We start from the raw sequence: 17,827 nt of genomic DNA, 5'->3' as shown, positions 1-17,827 counted from the left end.
TGTACTGGGTTCATTGCTTTCAGTGTTTGGCTGTTTATGAAATGGCTGTTTGGCTGGTTTATCAAATTCTTTTAATTGCTTTTATTCATATTTGTATAGGTTATGGTTCCTTTGACTTTTTGAACTTTTGATTAGCCTTATTACATGCCTCCCTCTGTCAGATATCAATGTGTTGAAAGGAAAGTGCTGTGTCTCTGTGTGTCTGCACTGTAGTGTCTCTTTCCACATGGCCCTGATGGACCCAAAGCAAGGTTGTGAAAGGTGAGGGGGACCGCCTAGAGTGTAAAACACTTGGTTGCTGCACTGTGGGTGTTGTGCTCAAAAAGCTATTGAGTCATGAACAAGACCCCACTATCCCAGTGTATTGCATGTCTAATGGTCCCATATTGAATACTGAAATATTGAAAAAATCATAAAAAACTAAGAGGTTTCACATCCCAAAGCAAGGCTTGAAAAGGTCAGAGGACCTGCTTAGTGTGTAAAATGCTTACTTGCAGCATTGTGGGTGCTGTGGTTTAAATGCTAATGGCTTTTGAACAGCATCCCCCTATCCCAGTGCATAGTGCCACGTTAAATAAAAGCATGAGAAAAAAAAGATTCAGAATGGAAATCTGTCAGCCTTCTGTGTAAAAAATCAGTTTGAACATCATGGGTGCTGTTTTTAATAAGCTGCTGAGTAAAGAATATGAATTTTCCTGCTATCAGCAGTATTGTGTATATAGTTGACCCTTATCTGAATGAAAACAGGACATAAAGAAAGAGTTTCAGAAATCAGACAAAGCTTTATTCCCGTGCTTACAGTCTGGGTAATTGGAGACTGCACTGTTGTGCTTCCTGTGGTGATATACGGGTTTTTCGCACAAAGCCGTATTGAGCAGTATTTCTCGTGTTGTGAACGTGTGTACACAGCGGTCCCCCCGGGTTCCAGTTAGTGCGTAATTATGCATTGATAAGTTTACAAAAAGAGACTTAGCTCACTGATAGTTCTATGTACAGGCTGTGAAACTTTTAACAAGGCGAGGTCTTTAAAATGCGTTTGGGTTGAAGGCTTTCTGTGTTTCCCTTGCAAAGATATGGACATGAAAATATTTGTGTGTGGTCAAAAAAATGTAGGAAAAATGACAAAATGAATGGTGGGAAAACATTCAAAATGTACTTTTTACACAAAGCAAGTGTTTTCGTAACCCTAATAGGTTTCGTGAAAACGTTGCAGACATGCCAAAATCTTTTCAAACTCCAAGCTAACTTTACCGCGGTCAGTGTCCTGGGATCTGTAATGACTAAGAGTCATGACCTGGGTTAGAGTAACACTCAGGTTACACGTTTACTGCATGACTTGACTTGGGCCAAAAATCCAATCCTGAAATTAACAATTCTGTAAGTAGTGTGTAAATGCTGAAAGTTTACTTATCAAATCCACAACAATACAGCGTGCAGCAGTAGTTGCTGGCAATGAAATGTCTTTTCTGCGAGCTCACCAGGGCTAAAAATCACAAAATTCAAGTTACAAAATAAGGTTACATAATAGATAATAGTGCAATAGAAATGGAATAAAATAAACTCAGAGCTCAATAGAAATAGAGCTGCGATGTGTCCAGGCTGTATGCAGTACATTACATCCAAGTAGTGCAGTATGCCGAATATAATTAAATGTATGCAAACAATGGTCTTGTAATACGGGAAGTTACTAATCCTAACTTTTTTAAAATATGTGGCTCGAAACACGAAGGACCCTATGAGAAACTGATGACTTTAGCGTTTTCAGTGGAGATCTGGTTCATCGGTATTGCATACAGTAGGTGAGGAGGCTAATAAGGGGGAAAATACAAACAGCTGAGCAAGAATTGAGACCAGAAAGTGGCACAACATGGTTACCAAATATACATATACAGTATAGTAGGAATAGAAGGACAAGACACTCATAAAACAATATTGATTGTTTCACTGGTGTCTATGGATATTTTAGCATTATATGATGGAATAATCTAGAAATGTGTAGATTAGCACCAGAGATCTGACAATACATAATTAGACACTTTTCTATATGAAAGCAATTGCCAAGTACAAAAATGTTCTTTTAACCGCAACAGGACTGAAGTCTTGCTTCTGGGCTCCTCCCATTAACTGTGGAGGACACTGCACCTACCGCTCATATTAGATCCAGGCAACTAGATGTGCAAATGTTATAAAATTATCCTTCTTCCTCCTCCTCCTCAAATAGAGGACCATCGCCTACTACCCCTAACAGTAGCTAAAAAGTTGGTAACCATTTTCATCCTCTTTGAAATTGAGGACTACAACTCCTGGCTAACCAGGGTGCCTACATTCACAGTGAACAAAACTGGGTATGTGTAGAACTCAGCAGCCAGTATCAGGACCAGGGCTTGTGGAAGTGATCCAAACATTCTTTAGAAGGGTTTTTATGGAACAAGTTCTGTGTATGCTATTTTATTGTCCTACTCTATTGCAAACCCCTCCCCACCCCAAGTTCTGTTGCCTCCTTTGCTTGGTTTTTACTACTGTGAAGTGACTTGAGAAGCCACTTTTAAAGGTTCCATCTGAAGTTCATTAGAACATAGTGTCCTGCACTTATTTGAAACTGCCATCATGAGGAGTACAGGTAGTGCTGGTCAAATTTCCAGAAAGTCCCACAACCCTCCCACTGGAGGGTTTCAAAAACGAAAATACCAACACCACAAAACTGCTACTGTCACTATTTTGGGGCAGCAAAGCCCATAAATATATTCTTAAATATTAGGGGTTTGAGTATCTTTCACTCAACCGAGAGTGAATCTTTAACTAGACCAATTCCAAATGGCAACGAAATTTCTGAACAGGGAAGCTTTTCATGCTTAATAATAGTACAACTGCACCCATGTATACAGAAGCATATTTTAAATGCCCTAGGTACAAGAACTGCTCCAGGCCCCTTGAGTACTTCTGGCCAAACCATCACATTTAGGTGCAGGAATGAGATCTGGATGGAGAGGCAGCACCATTTGAAAAGGTTACACTGTCTAAAACCCACTCGATGGAGTAGAGCTTCAAACATTCTCCAACACAACTGGTCTAAAATCTCAGCTGATGAAGTTTGAGAAAAGTAACGCTACATACAGTATGTAAAAAGAAATTGCAAAACCTATTACCCAAGTGAATTATAACCCCCCCCACCGACAACATCCAAGTCAGGTTGACACTTCATTATGGAAGCAGACTGGCAGAGACCATGGCAGTAACCTCCATTGACCAACAGCAAGACCCAGTCCTGCAGGAACTACAATTCAGTGGCAAAGGACACCATTAGACCCTTACAGGTTGGCAACATGACCATGGATAATTGCACCCATTTTACTTGCCCAAGAGCCCAACCATCCCCCTCTCTAGTTAGGGCACACAGAACACTGGATCACTTTCAACATCTTTATTAGGACAGACTTCCTCCAACAGAACCATCTCTTCAGACACAGGTTGCTAGTCCCTGAAGCAGCAGGCAAGAACCTGAAAAAAAAAAAATGGTTGAAGCCCCATTAAGTGCAGGAAAAAGACAGGATTTTCTGGAGTACAATGGGAGAGAAATTACAGAAAGGAATCAGGCCTTGGAAGCCCTGAAAACAAAAAAATACCTCCATGCAAAGGGGACCCGTAGCAATTTAGTGACACTCATACCCCACCAACCTACCCCTCAGTCCCTGGGGCCCTCATCCTTCCCTGGGCAGGGGGTCCTGACACAGCGCCTGTCAGCATCTGGGTTCTCCAGCACTGGGATTTCTGCAAGAGAAGATCAGATACAGTAGTAGGCTCCTGAGGTACAAATACTATTGCAAAGCATCAGATGTGCATGGACAGAAGGAACACACGGAGAAGAGCTTAAATAGAGACTCACTGCGGCCATCAAAGCAGCCCTCCACACACTGCCGCTCAGACGGTAGGCACAGCTCTGTGGAGCACATGAAGTAGATCTGGAAGAGGGATTACATGCCAAGTTGTCATGGTTGTTTTACATGGATCTATAGAGTCTACAACCACAAAAAGCCTCACCTCCTCATTGATGTAGGAGTAGGAGGTGCTGTCCAGGAACTGGAAGGTCTGGATGTGGAAGCGGCGGTGGTGCTTGGGCAGAGGCAGCTTGGAGTGGATGTGCAGGGTGGAAGTGTGGCCGTAGTCCAGTGGATTGGGGCAGCTGCAGAGAGAGGCACCATGATCAGGACCCTGCCTGCAACCCACTGACCAGCCCAGGGTTAGAGCTGCACACGCAGTAGCCCCTCACCCATCATAGAGCAGCACCCAGACAGCCTGGCCGGACCGGGGGTAGGCAACACAGTAGTGCACCAGCAGCACCAGGTTGGGGTCTGGAGCATTCAGCAGTCGCACCTCCAGGTAGACTGGGTTCCCCAGCAGGAGCCGGAGAGGCCGGTGGTACTGAGGGTAGAACCTGGAGTAGCTCTCGTCTAGAGGAAGATGGAGAAGGTATGGGTAGAGCTGTATACTGTGGCCGGATCATAAAGCTTGGCATTGTGGAGTCTAGTATAGCCAGTCATTTCTCTTACCCCCCTCAAGCCACGTCGCATTGAATACTCCCCTCGTGAGGAGCCGTTTGATAATCAACCGCTCACCTGTGGCGATCCGGAGCTGCACCCCAAACACTCCCTGGGACAGGACAGCAGAGGGCAGGTAGGGGCTCTTCACCAGGTAGCCTGTGCTGGCCAGGTTCCCCTCAGCATAGCGGCACTCCACCAACAGCCTGCAGAGCAGGAGGCAAGCCATATTCCTCCATGTGGTAAGCTGGCCAGCACAATAGATCTAGATCAAAATCCTGCTCACCTGAAAGGGCTGTCCCTGGTAATGACTCCATAGCTCTGCATATTGCGTCTTGCCCGTGTCTCCACCTCAGCCAAGTAGATGGTGGTCTGTCCTACCACCTGAGCAGAGAGCAAGGTCAGTAACCAAAAACTGCCTCTTGAGCAGGTTCCTTCTACTTCTAATAAAGCAATTCTATACTCCTATATAAATGACTGGGAGAACTGATTTTAAAGGGATCAGTGTACTCACAAAAGCATGGGTCCCGCAGCCAGTGACAGGGAATTTGAAGATGGCAAACTCTGAGGTACAGATGACAGGGATGCAGGATGCGTTGCCAGCAATCACCAGGCTGGCAGGATCCACAGGGGGAACAGAGATGGTCCGAGGGACAGCAAAGACAAAGTGCTTATCAGCAGTGCACTCTGGGGAGAGAGGAACATGTCAGGATCTTCATTATGCTGGTCAGGAAGGTGCCTGGGACTGGATCAGTAAGGAGAGGCCTACCCTCCAGTGGATAGTAGCAAGAGGATGTTTCTGGGTCCACACAGCATCCCTTGGCCAGGCAGTGGACTGGAGAAATCCTCCCTGGACCACAAGGCACCCGATGGCTCCTGGGTAGTTGACATCCTGGAGAGACCAGATTGGATCCATCAACACAGTTGTGTAGCCAGTTACCAGCTCTCCAACCTATACACTCACCCTCCCTTGGTTTGTAGGGGCGATAGGGACAGGACACCACAATCTCCCCTCTTGGGCCAACATTGGGAATGTACATCACCTTCACAGTGTAGTGAAGATCCTGCAAGAAGAAAAAAAAGGGATAAGACAGTTGTGCTGGCGACATCTGCAGATAGCCAACCCCACTTCCAGATCTGAAAGTACCCAGGAACTACCACCAGAAGGGCTATTTTGTAGAACAGTGGAAGTCATGTTTACAGCCCACACCCTGAAGGTGAATGAGCTGCAGTGTTAATTCCCCCTTCCCCATCCTATTTTAAGGACTAAATACCCACAAAAATATTCCACAATGAGCATCTTGGAGTGAATCCACACTCATCTGACAGGTTATTCCACCCAAAACTCCTTCTGAAATGTCTTGGCACATCAAGTTCACCGTTCACACCTCATGTCATGAATTCTTATGGTTTCTTAATTAAATGGTACCTAGATAGGCGTGTACACTGGAGACATTTCACGCTGTATTGCTGTGCATTAAGAACTAGAGCACCTTGGTCTTTTTACAAGATGAAAAGGCACAGAAGGAAGCAATGCTCGTGGCACTCCATGCTTTCAGCAGGAAGAAAAAGATCTGGAGTCTGGCAGTATTTTATATAGGACAAGCCAAGCAGGAAAGGCTCCTGTAAGATACTGAAGTGCTTGTCGAGTCACAGCATGCAGAGACTTGTATTAAAACATCCATTTTATGCACTGTAGCTAGTCCACAAGTTAAACCAGAAGACTAAGCAAGAATAAACAATTTTACAGTTCAAGTATTACTCTTTTGTCTTGACCGGAGATCAGTGCAAGAAGCTCCGCTTAAAATGAATATTGGTCGAACATGCCACACATGCTGCATTTCAGCTTGGTAATGGGACCATCAAAAAAAAGCAGTTTTTGTTCATCTTGAAGTGATTAACCAAGTTGATAATATGCTCAGAGAAGTAGAGTGCACACAGCATGAAATAACCATTAGAAAAGAGGTCAACATACTTGTGTGGCTGGGTGTGAAGCTATGCGAGAAATAGGATCACGGCACCAACATTTTACAGAGCGTGCTGGCCTTTACCCATTTAAGAAAAAGAGCTGCGACACCTGAAGCTCAGCCCTGACACCATTAAGAGCACAAAGTCATTAACGCATAAACTATGGTAGTGTCAAAAGGGCTAGTTATTCGTCAGAAAAGCTAGCCCAGTGAGGTAAAGAATGCAGATGTTACCTGCCCACTTTTAATAGGTTTAAGCAACTCAAGCAGTCATTCTACTACAGTTATTAGCAAACCCTGGATTGCCAGGAGCCTCAAATTTCTAATGGAATGGAACTTGACAAAATTCCATACATGTGTCCCAAAATAGATTAGGAAGATATCTGCAGCAAAGGGTTCATACGTCTTGCATTTGATCTGCCCTTTCTGGGGATTACACAAAGGCTTGTGCTTTTTAACAGCTATACAAGTTAAGCTGCTTGACTAGAATGACTAAAACTAGCCTTACTTTTAGTCATCTAAGAAGATGAGTGCACATTGAGCTCAACAGTCACTTTCTAGTTACCCTCTAAATTTAGTCCGACTCTTGGGGACTTGATAGGCCAAATTAACCCTGGTCATCTGAACCAACTTCTAGACCAATACCCATTTGTTTAGACAAGGTCTTCCTTTCAGGCATATGGTGGAATTGGAAATGGAAGGCATGTTCATTGCTCATAGTACAGGCCAGTGTATACAATACTCAGGAAACAAAGCTCAAGCCCAGCCTCACCACAAGCCGGACATGGCAGCCAGTGTACAGGATGGTCAGGGTGTTCAGGTGCCGCCCTGCAGTCACAGAGTATCCACAGGATGGAGTGTCCAGCACAGACACCAGGCTGCCAGAAGAACCTGTACAGGGTACACAAGAAGCCAAGTTTCTTCTTGTACCTGCAATATGAAATCCTGTCAATCAGTAATGGATACCATGTATGCATTATGGCATATTGGATAGAGGCAACTATTATTTTAAGGTGCATCTTGCGTCATAGGGAATCCCCCCCCCAACAGCAATCATCACAGTGTAATGCTGCAACCCATAATGTCAAGGCACATTTAGGGGGTACTGGAACTGTTCAAAATGCCATGTAAGCCCCCTGTTCCATTAGTGGCCAACAAGCAGCAGCAGTCTTGCTAGGCAACAGCCTTCTGCCTTACCAGGGACCAGCAGTAAAACTCCTTCCCCAGTCACTCACTCTGAACCTTGATCTCCTCCAGGGGGCCAGCAGGCAGGGTCACAGTCATGCACACCTCACTGCAGGAGATGGTCAGGCCTCTGGGAGGTGAGGGTGGAGGGGCAACTGGAACATGGCAGGACACCGTGCCAGTCACCCATTTCCTCTGCTGTTTGTCATAGTATCTCACGGTCAGGGAGTAGTGTTGCCGCTGGTTCTTCCTCTGTGGTGGGGAACAGGGTTGCAGGTTAAAAGCACTGATGTAGAGCCATTTGGAGCAACTAGGGCACTATTGCTCTCGCACAAGCTCCCAGGGAGTCCAAACCCAGAACTTCCCCTTACCCAGGTCCTGATGTAACACCCTTTGTAGGAAGCCACCAGCACCAGCCAGCTCCTGGTGGTCCGCACCTTGTGCCCACAGTGCTCTGGGAGTCTGGTAACCAAGAGAGGAGCCATTTTGCCTGGGAGAAGGTGGAGTGTTAGAGGCTTACAGGTAAGTGGGCTTTCACAGCAGCTCTGTACAGCACCAGAAAGCAAGAAAAAAAAAAAAGAAAGAGGTCTTCCCCTTTCTAGGGACATCTACTGCATCATGCCCCTAATTCTGGTCCTCCACACTTGCCTGCTCTTCTCTCAATTTAATTGACCAAAGGGTACTGAACTGGAATACATGCAGGTTCTCTTTGGTTACAATAGAAACTGGAGGCTTGGCACAATAGTCCACACTCTGCATCTTCATTTAAACCCCCCCCCCCCCCCCCCAACAACAACTCAAATAAGCATTGTGCTCTGCGAGGTAAGAACATCCCCCCTGTGGTTTCAAGCATCTCATGCAGAGACATACCCATTTAGGGAGATACAATCCATTGAGCAAAAAAGCACATTCATTTGGAGACACTGTAGACTTCATAGAATTAGGAAAGTCACAGAAGTCTTTACCCCATACACTGTATGGAACAAGATCTCCCTATCCATTCCCATGAAATGGTGCAATGTTCAAAGACGAGCAGAGCATTCTGGGGGTGCATTTACCCACTGAGGTACAGGGACAATTGTTTAGAGAGGCTGTCCTGCTACATTGGGGGATACCACTGCAGCACAATCCTTTGGTTTACAGCTCAGATGGCACATGAACGGGTTTTGATCTCCTGAACAGAGGGTGGCACAACCTGTCCATGTATAGGGCTAGTGCAGGTACAGGCAGGGTAGAACCTCACCTTTCAGCAGGTAGACTCGGCTGAACCTCCTCACAGAGAACTTGAGCATCATGCTGCTCTTGCCACAGGACAGCAGGGGGCGGCTGTGGGATTGCTGCTGCTCAGGGTCACCCTGAGACTCTGGGAGGAAAGAGAGGAAATGTTACTGGGCACAAAACCTTCAAGTTGGTAGCTGCATCAGCAAAGGAACAAGTAAAGGTTTATTCCATGCTGAAGAGAAAAGAAAAACAGTTCCAGCTGTGGAGCCATCTTCAGGTGAAGGCTCCACAGCCAAAATGGTTCTCTTCAGTACAGAAAGTAGATTTACTTGTTCCCCGTGAAGATCTGTAAGAATGCACTTCACTCTAGATGAAAGTTACTTCAGAAGGAATTTCTGCTGTAACCTACTGAAAGGAAAGAAGAAGCAGCCCTATGCAAAGCATGCATGCAGATAGGAATGGTCATGACCATTCCTATGCACCCAAAATTCCTTTTAGAGGAAATACAGCAGAGCTACTTTACTACCATGCAGTTGTATTCAGTCCACAGACTTGCAGAAACTCCCTACCAGGGTCAGAGGAGGGAGGATCTGCTTCAGAGGGACCAGTTGTCACTGCTGCCACATCTCTCTGCACATCAGCACCAGAGTCCTTATCCAGGTCTTCCCCCTCAGCATCAGAGTCCATTTCCATCAAGTCCTGCTCTTCCCCATTTAGTACCCCTCTCATCTCTCCAGCAGAATAACTATCATATCCATCTGGTGGGGTCTCCCGGAATACAGGACTACCCACATTGGGCTCAAAACCATCATACTCTTCCTCTTCACCAAAAACAGCACCTGGACCCTTGAGCTGGGCTTGGGCCACTGCAACACAGAGCCATGCTAACAATCCAGGCAAAAGGAAATCCATCACAACCACTCGTCTCCCCATTTTTTCATACAAAAACACTTCAAGAGCAGGAATAGCTATCGCTCTTGCCGCTGGGGTTTATATACACGCACAGTGAGGCGCGGGCTGTCCTGTGGGCCAATCAGGAGCAGGTAAGGAAGTCCAGAACATTTCCACGCGCTGAGGTTTCGGACGCGGTGTTGAGAGTGAAATCACGTGACACAGCTTGACTGCCCGGATACGCTGCGTGATCAGCTTGTTCTTGTATCATCAGTCTAAACTGAGACAATAAAAATAGAACTTGTAAACAATCGTATTACATCGTGATGAAATGCCGTTGATCGAATTGCACAATGATTCTTCATGATATTAACATTATAGCTGTAATGCAGATCGCGGTAACTTTCACTGTGTTCGAAGATCCCGCTGTGTTGATGACCTGAGCAAATTGAAACGCCAGAAAACACCTCCGTACTACAATACATTCTCACGAGCTGATATTAGGCAGGAAGTTTGAAAGCGAAGGCAGATGACAACAAGTGTTGTTCAAGGTGAGAAGTGTGTTCATAACGGGAACATTTAATAAGTTAATTTCCGTTCAATTGTATTCCTACTACGGACAGAGTTTATTTAAAATTGATATATCAATTCCACAACAATACAGCGTGCAGCAGTAGTTGCTGGCAATGAAATGTCTTTTCTGCGAGCTCACCGGGGCTAAAAATCACAAAATCCAAGTTACAAAATAAGGTTACATAATAGTAGATAATAGTGCAAACGAAATGGAATAAAATAAACTCAATATAAATAGAGCTGCGATGTGTCCAGGGTGTATGCAATACAGTATGTCCAAGTAGTGCAGTATGCCGAATACAATGAAATGTACGAAAACAGTGGTCTTGTGATACAGGAAGTTACTAATCCTAACTTTTAAAAAAATCTTTTAAACGGCCCTTGATTTGCATACTGATTTAAAAAGGACACAATGAGAAACCGATGACTTCTTTAGATTTTTTTAAAAGGACACAGTTACGAAGACGTGCTAGTTAAAGCCTCATTTTAAGAACATGCAGTCGCTTGCTAATGCTCGCCTTTTAAGGCTACATCCGCAACTCTTCTGATTTAGGGTATGATATTGGTGACAAATGTAATTTTCCTGTTCACACAAACGCACAGAGGATACTGGAATTAAGTGCAAAATACACCAACTCGGCAGACGGGGTTACTGGAGGTCAAAGTCCCCGTGCACGGTCACGTGATCACCCGAAAAACAAGGCGCTATATCTCGGTAAAAAGACATGAGCTGGGAATTTACTTTCAACGACACAGACGCAGCACTAACGAATGAGACCGGTTTGGTTTCCCGACACCAACGAGCCATTCGCACACGTGGGGCTGGCTATTTGCCAGTACTCGTTGTAAAAAAAAAGGAGAGAGGGACAGATGTGAACACGGTTTTCCAAAGGATGAAAGTCGCCTTCATATATTCACATTTGCGACCCATTTCGCACTCTTCAGCGTAATGATATTTCCCCCCAAAGTGGTTTAAATCTCAAAAGGAAGAAGACATCTTAATGTCGTAATGTACAGTACTTGCAATCGTTTCACTGTGGAATTCTGTTTCTTCTCGTGAAAAATCTCCGTGCTCCGCCGACTTCTCTCTAGGACAGCCCGCCGTAACTTTAAGCGAGGGGCCTGAACCAAGTGCTGGAAGAGCGGGTGTCGTGACTTTTTTTGCATTTCAGCTCAAGTGAAAAAGGTCAAACCTACTCCTGTCTACATCCATGGGAATGGCGTGGAGATGGTGGACTCGTACAAGTACCTGGGAGTGCACATCGACGATAGACTGGAATGGTCTAAGAACATCGAAGCCATCTATAAGAAGGGACAGAGCCGACTTTACTTCTTGAGGAGGCTCAGGTCCTTCAATGTGTGTAGTAAGATGCTACATATGTTCTATCAGTCGGTGGTAGTGAGTGCCATTTTCTACGCAGTGGTGTGCTGGGGCTCTGGGATTAGAGCAGTGGATTCTAAAAGGCTGAACAAGCTCATCAGGAGAGCAAGCTCTGTCATTGGGTCTGACCTGGACCCCTTGGAGGTAGTGGCTGAGAGGAGAATGGTGTCCAAACTAGAGGCCATCATGGACAACATCTCCCATCCCCTCTATGACAGGCTTGCAGAAATGAAGAGCACGTTCAGCAATAGACTGATTCATCCACGGTGCGACAGGGAGCGCTACAGGAGGTCATTCTTGCCTTCTGCCATAAGACTGTACAATGCATCCACTGTGTGTCTGGGCAGAGGCAACATTGACAGTGACCTGTTTCTGGACTGAACGCATCTACTGCTACATCTGTTCTCTTTCTTTTTCTTTTCCCGATTACATCCGTTTTTTGTGCAATATATGCCAGGGACCTGTTCAATACATTTACATCTATATTTATATGTATATCTATATTTACATCTATATTTATATTCATATGTGTGATACGATTTTTCTGTGTACTGTTCTGTTCTAGTCTGTTCTTTGTGTGTCCGGACTGTGAGTAACTCTTGTATTGTATTGTATGTATTGTACTATTATTAGATAATTCGTTACACTGTGGCTGTGTTGTCTGTGTTAAGCTGCTGTTGCACTGCAAATTCCCTCAGGGGATCAATAAAGTATCTATCTAAAACATCTGCCTTCCTGGCGTCTTGCAACACGAGAACGGCGGTGAAGCACTTGCAGAGCACAAGTGGGAAAGCCTCTCTCTTACGCACGAGTCAGAGCACAAAAAGGGCTCGTCCGGGATTTGAACCCGGGACCTCTCGCACCCGAAGCGAGAATCATACCCCTAGACCAACGAGCCATTCGCAGAGGGGGCACTGGCTGTTTGCCAGTACTCGTTGTAAAAAAAAGGAGAGAGGGACAGATGTGAACGGTTTTCCAAAGGATGCTTGGGCTCACCAGGTTGTCTAAAGAGGGGTGTACCAACCCAGGTCGGAAACGGAGCAGGTGAAAGCCCCCGTGCTGATGCGTGCTGGGACAGCTCCTGTGAGCAGCAGCTGTCGTGCAGCCCGGGCAACAGAGTGGGACGCGGTCTTTTGCCACAACTTTGGAAGGAGGGAATCTTCATCTGTGTCCGGGGTGTTACAGTCAAGTTTGTTGCTTTTGTTTAGTCTCTATTATTTTCTTTCGTTTGCGTGGGTCGTCAGTTTTTCCTTTGTAGTTTTTTTCTTCTGCTCTGAACACTTTTATACATTGTCATTGAATTGTATGACATCCGCTCAAGTGTTGTCAAAGCAAGGATGGACGGGTAAAATGCCTGCCTTCCTGGCGTCCTGCAACACGAGAACGGAGGTGAAGTAGTTCGCTTTGCGTGGGCAGAGCACAAGTGGGAAAGCCTCTCTCTTACGCACGAGTCAGTGCACAAAACGGGCTCGTCCGGGATTTGAACCCGGGACCTCTCGCACCCTAAGCGAGAATCATACCCCTAGACCAACGAGCCATTCGCAGAGGGGGTGCTGGCTGTTTGCCAGTACTCGTTGTAAAAAAAAAGGAGAGAGGGACAGATGTGAACGGTTTTCCAAAGGATGAAAGTCGCCTTCATATATTCACATTTGCGACCCATTTCGCACTCTTCAGCGTAATGATATTTCCCCCAAAAGTGGTTTAAATCTCAAAAGGAAGAAGACAACTTAATGTCGTAATGTACAGTACTTGCAATCGTTTCACTGTGGAATTCTGTTTCTTCTCGTGAAAAATCTCCGTGCTCCGCCGACTTCTCTCTAGGACAGCCCGCCGTAACTTTAAGCGAGGGGCCTGAACCAAGTGCTGGAAGAGCGGGTGTCGTGACTTTTTTTGCATTTCAGCTCAAGTGATGTCAAAGCAAAGAAGAACGGATGTAATGCGTGCGTTCTAGAAAGTCTACGAGAGCAATACCGCCAGCTGGTGCTTTTTGGACGAGCTCGACAACAGGACAGGACGAAGCATTTTTCAGCAGTTTTTTCCGCATTTTTCGGGGCAGCCACCTGCCAGCCTGAGATCCTAGCATTTCAAACACCGAGCTGTCCCCTGGACTTTGCTCACAGCACACGAAGATGAGAAAAAGAGCGAGGCTGCTTTTCGCCGGGCGTGGTGGCGCACGCCTGTAATCCAAGCTGCCGGGAGGCTGAGACCGAGGGACCGCTTGCGCTCGGGAGTTCTGCACAGCAGTGGGCTGTGTTGATCGGGGGTCCGCAGCGTCTTCGGCACCAATATGGTGGTCCCGGGGGAGCTTGGGCTCACCAGGTTGTCTAAAGAGGGGTGTACCAACCCAGGTCGGAAACGGAGCAGGTGAAAGCCCCCGTGCTGATGCGTGCTGGGACAGCTCCTGTGAGCAGCAGCTGTCGTGCAGCCCGGGCAACAGAGTGGGACGCGGTCTTTTGCCACAACTTTGGAAGGAGGGAATCTTCATCTGTGTCCGGGGTGTTACAGTCAAGTTTGTTGCTTTTGTTTAGTCCCTATTATTTTCTTTTGTTTGCGTGGGTCGTTAGTTTTTCCTTTGTAGTTTTTTTCTTCTGCTCTGAACCCTTTAATACATTGTCTTTGAATTGTATGACATCCGCTCAAGTGTTGTTAAAGCAAGGATGGACGGGTAAAATGCCTGCCTTCCTGGCGTCTTGCAACGCGAGAACGGCGGTGAAGCAGTTCGCTTTGCGTGGGCAGAGCACAAGTGGGAAAGCCTCTCTCTTACGCACGAGTCAGAGCACAAAACGGGCTCGTCCGGGATTTGAACCCGGGACCTCTCGCACCCAAAGCGAGAATCATACCCCTAGACCAACGAGCCATTCCCGGAGGGGGTGCTGGCTGTTTGCCAGTACTCGTTGTAAAAAAAAAGGAGAGAGGGACAGATGTGAACGGTTTTCCAAAGGATGGAAGTCGCCTTCATTTATTCACATTTGCGACCCATTTCGCACTCTTCAGCGTAATGATATTTCCCCCCAAAGTGGTTTAAATCTCAAAAGGAAGAAGACATCTTAATGTCGTAATGTACAGTACTTGCAATCGTTTCACTGTGGAATTCTGTTTCTTCTCGTGAAAAATCTCCGTGCTCCGCCGACTTCTCTCTAGGACAGCCCGCCGTAACTTTAAGCGAGGGGCCTGAACCAAGTGCTGGAAGAGCGGGTGTCGTGACTTTTTTTGCATTTCAGCTCAAGTGATGTCAAAGCAAAGAAGAACGGATGTAATGCCTAGTAACCCATGGCTTAAAAAGTTTATGGATTTCCCTAAATGTATTACTTCTGTCGTTTTTGCATCATCTGTTTGCTGAACTTGATCAGTGTGTCTGCTGCACAGTATTACACAGAGAGTCTTCTATCTTCAGGCTGCTCATCTGTAGACAAACTGTATTGTTGGGATAATCTCTGAGGATGGTGAATCTTCTTTCAACAGACTGGGCATAGCTTGTTCTTGTCACGCCCTCTGTAGCCAGAGGGCGCTCCTTCTCTGTCCTGTCCCTAGTTTCCAGTCTGCTGTCCTTCCTGTCCCTCTCTTTCCCTTGGGCTATATATTTCCGGGTCTTGCACTCTGCCAGGGCTCAGGATTGACGTTCGATGTCCTGAGACCCGCCTAGCACCAGGTCACCCCACGTCCGCTACCTGAGGGCATTGGTTTCTATACGGCACTCCTGAACTCTTTGCACTATTGAGCCCGGGCCTTTTTCCCGTTCCGCCGCTACGCATATGGGTCTTTTTCCGCTCTCCTGCTCCCCACGGTTAGTCCCTTTGGACGTCCGTGACAGTTCTATCACCACCATAATCAATGTAGGCCAATCATTCCAGACCTTTCTCAGGAGTCTGTTGGACCCAGATACAAGGATGGATGGTATTACCATCCTCATCTGGAGGAAAGACCTGACAAGACAGTATGAAAGACTCTCCTGGCTTCTTAACCTGAGGAACTGACTGGGTCATTAACATGTCAGAATGGACACCTGGAAACAGAAAACAAAGTCATAAAGTTACTGATTGTTGCTGGAGTGACACTCTATCTACTTTACTGCAGCTGCATTTCTCACACGTAATTAAAATACTCACTTATCAAACACAGGACTATCATGAGGAAAAGGCTTAATGTCTGCATTGTCACCTGTTAGCAATGACACAGAAAGAGAACTTCAGCGTGAACTGTCTCTCTTCCCTTGTGTGGCTGTTATGTCAGAGGGTTAGATATCAAGAGGAACAGGTAGATTGGCATAAACCTCTAGGAGAGGAGATTTAAAGATGCAGTGACCCCTGATGCTAATTTGAACTGTCTGTCTGGGCTCTATTTATAAAGTTTGTTTTTGCATGTTGGAAATTTAAAATTCTTAAAGAGATCACAGGTCGGTACATTTGACATATTTGAGTGCCTTCTAATTCACTCCCTACTGTTGTCCCCTATAAGATAAATTGAGAGGCGTGTGCACAAGTTGTGATTTGATAAAGAGGAATATTTATTTGATATCTTTGAATATCTGTAAAATGAGTAAATTGATCTTTAAATCATTAGCATAACACTTTGGAAAATACATTGCTTATGGAAGAATTTAGCATTTGAAGTAATTAATAACCAGTAATTGGAGTTTGCATGATCATATAATGTGTTACAATCAAACTACAGTATACCTCCAAATTCTCTCATAGAGCTTCCCAGTGGATAAGGGGTTAATGGATGAGATGTAGAGTATTTGTTAAAATGTATTTAACGTTAACCCATGATCACGTCACAAGATAGAGTTGATCTTGGATTTTTTAGGTCAGGCCCTAAATTGAAACAGCTTGTAAAGGAACCTTTTCAGATCCTAATGTGAACATTAAAACTTCCAGAGAATTTCTGATTTTTGGGGGCATCTATAAACATGTATTTGCTGTGCTGAGCCGATTGATATTGCTGGAGAAATATAAATTGTTGTCTTTGTACCATTAAATACAGCTCAAAATTCTGGCTCTTGTAAAACTGTTGCATGTTATTGGTGAAATGTATAATGTAAATAAGGGCAAAATTGTAGTAATAATCTAGTTCTTGATATTGCAGGAGAAATATAGATTTATATGTGGTTCTTAGAGTATGTGACGTCTTGTAACTACTGCGTATTCGTAAACAGTGACAGTTATTGTACAGGCAGTGAAGGGAACTTCCTCACTGTGGTCCTCGGGCACAGTAATACACAGCTGTGTCGTCAGACTGCAGGCTGTTCATCTGCAGGTAGACTGAGCTGCCAGACTTGGAGATTGTGAACCGGCCCTTGATGGAGTCTGCGTATCTTGTGTTAGCATTGTAGTAAATGAGTGCCAGCCACTCCAGTCCCTTTCCAGAGGGCTGACGAATCCAGCCCGTTGCATAGCTGCTATCCGTCAGGGAATATCCACTGACTGCACAGGACAGCCGCAGGCTCTGTCCTGGCTTTCCGATCTCCGAGCTGGACTGGGTCAAGACCACATCACAACTGGCATCTGCAAAACCAGGAAACACAAAACAATCTCTTACTAGACATCAGAGACACAATATATACAGCAGACTTAAACAAAGCCAACAGGAAACACTCACGTTGCACAAACATCAAGACCAGTAATACTCCTGCTGAGAGACTCATGTTTGTCTCAGGACTGTGACTGTGAACCCTGGACAGACAGTACAGGTTTCCTCAGGGATCCCCTGTTCATCTGTGTTTAATACGCCTCTGCCTCTCACTTTGCATGAGGGATTTGCATGAAGTTTGAGAAACAGGAAGCTCAGCTCTTTTCTCTTCCATAAAATCATTCAGAGCTATAGAGACATGATCTACGATGTCTCACTTTAATGTATAAGTTTGGATATGTGTACATGAATGGGTGGGTGTATATGTGTAAGATCTTTCTGCACAGAAATTTTATTACAGATTTTTTCTAACATCTGTTTTTTTAACAAGTTCTGTCAGTTGTTTTGCCAGTACCATATTCCTCATGTATACTACATTTATATTAGTATCGTCGGTCAATATCTGCACATTATCGGAATGGAGGACAATACTGAACCAGAGCACT

At 45.4% G+C, this 17,827-nt stretch overlaps 1 protein-coding gene, 3 non-coding genes and 1 gene segment (V, D, J or C); all 5 read right to left on the bottom strand.

The window, feature by feature from the left end:
• Window positions 1-3,406: 3,406 nt before the first annotated feature.
• Window positions 3,407-9,859, bottom strand: LOC138238300 (zona pellucida sperm-binding protein 4-like). The gene is made up of 15 exons (XM_069188485.1): window positions 9,478-9,859; window positions 8,931-9,050; window positions 8,059-8,177; window positions 7,738-7,939; window positions 7,275-7,393; window positions 5,500-5,599; window positions 5,305-5,427; window positions 5,050-5,222; window positions 4,822-4,919; window positions 4,614-4,741; window positions 4,268-4,448; window positions 4,039-4,180; window positions 3,884-3,959; window positions 3,680-3,768; window positions 3,407-3,498 (listed from the first exon to the last, which is right to left on the bottom strand). The coding sequence occupies exons 1-14, from the start codon at window positions 9,839-9,841 to the stop codon at window positions 3,683-3,685; spliced, it is 2,031 nt and encodes a 676-aa protein (XP_069044586.1). The 5' UTR covers window positions 9,842-9,859; the 3' UTR covers window positions 3,407-3,498; window positions 3,680-3,682.
• A 2,720-nt stretch (window positions 9,860-12,579) lies between these two features.
• trnap-cgg (transfer RNA proline (anticodon CGG)) lies at window positions 12,580-12,651 on the bottom strand. Its single transcript has one exon. It is a non-coding gene; the product is annotated as a tRNA-Pro (tRNA).
• Window positions 12,652-13,218: 567 nt separating this feature from the next.
• trnap-agg (transfer RNA proline (anticodon AGG)) lies at window positions 13,219-13,290 on the bottom strand. The gene has a single exon. It is a non-coding gene; the product is annotated as a tRNA-Pro (tRNA).
• A 1,248-nt stretch (window positions 13,291-14,538) lies between these two features.
• trnap-ugg (transfer RNA proline (anticodon UGG)) lies at window positions 14,539-14,610 on the bottom strand. The gene has a single exon. It is a non-coding gene; the product is annotated as a tRNA-Pro (tRNA).
• Window positions 14,611-16,943: 2,333 nt separating this feature from the next.
• Window positions 16,944-17,397, bottom strand: LOC138238201 (immunoglobulin heavy variable 3-30-3-like). The segment is given in 2 exon segments: window positions 16,944-17,257; window positions 17,352-17,397. Coding segments are annotated over 2 exon segments (360 nt in total).
• Window positions 17,398-17,827: the final 430 nt, after the last annotated feature.

This window comes from Lepisosteus oculatus, chromosome 4 (genome assembly GCF_040954835.1).
Source record: "Lepisosteus oculatus isolate fLepOcu1 chromosome 4, fLepOcu1.hap2, whole genome shotgun sequence".
NCBI lineage: Eukaryota > Metazoa > Chordata > Actinopteri > Semionotiformes > Lepisosteidae > Lepisosteus > Lepisosteus oculatus.
This window is presented reverse-complemented; position numbering and strand designations above follow the sequence as displayed.

Excerpts from the sequence above, each read along its gene's own strand:
- LOC138238300 (XM_069188485.1), bottom strand. The coding sequence starts at position 9,841 with ATGGGGAGACGAGTGGTTGTGATGGATTTCCTTTTGCCTGGATTGTTA. Across the intron at positions 4,920-5,049 it reads GCTGCGGGACCCATGCTTTT|GTGGTAGGACAGACCACCAT; the intron begins GTGAGTACACTG and ends CTCTCTGCTCAG. Across the intron at positions 4,742-4,821 it reads ACCAGGGACAGCCCTTTCAG|GCTGTTGGTGGAGTGCCGCT; the intron begins GTGAGCAGGATT and ends CCTGCTCTGCAG.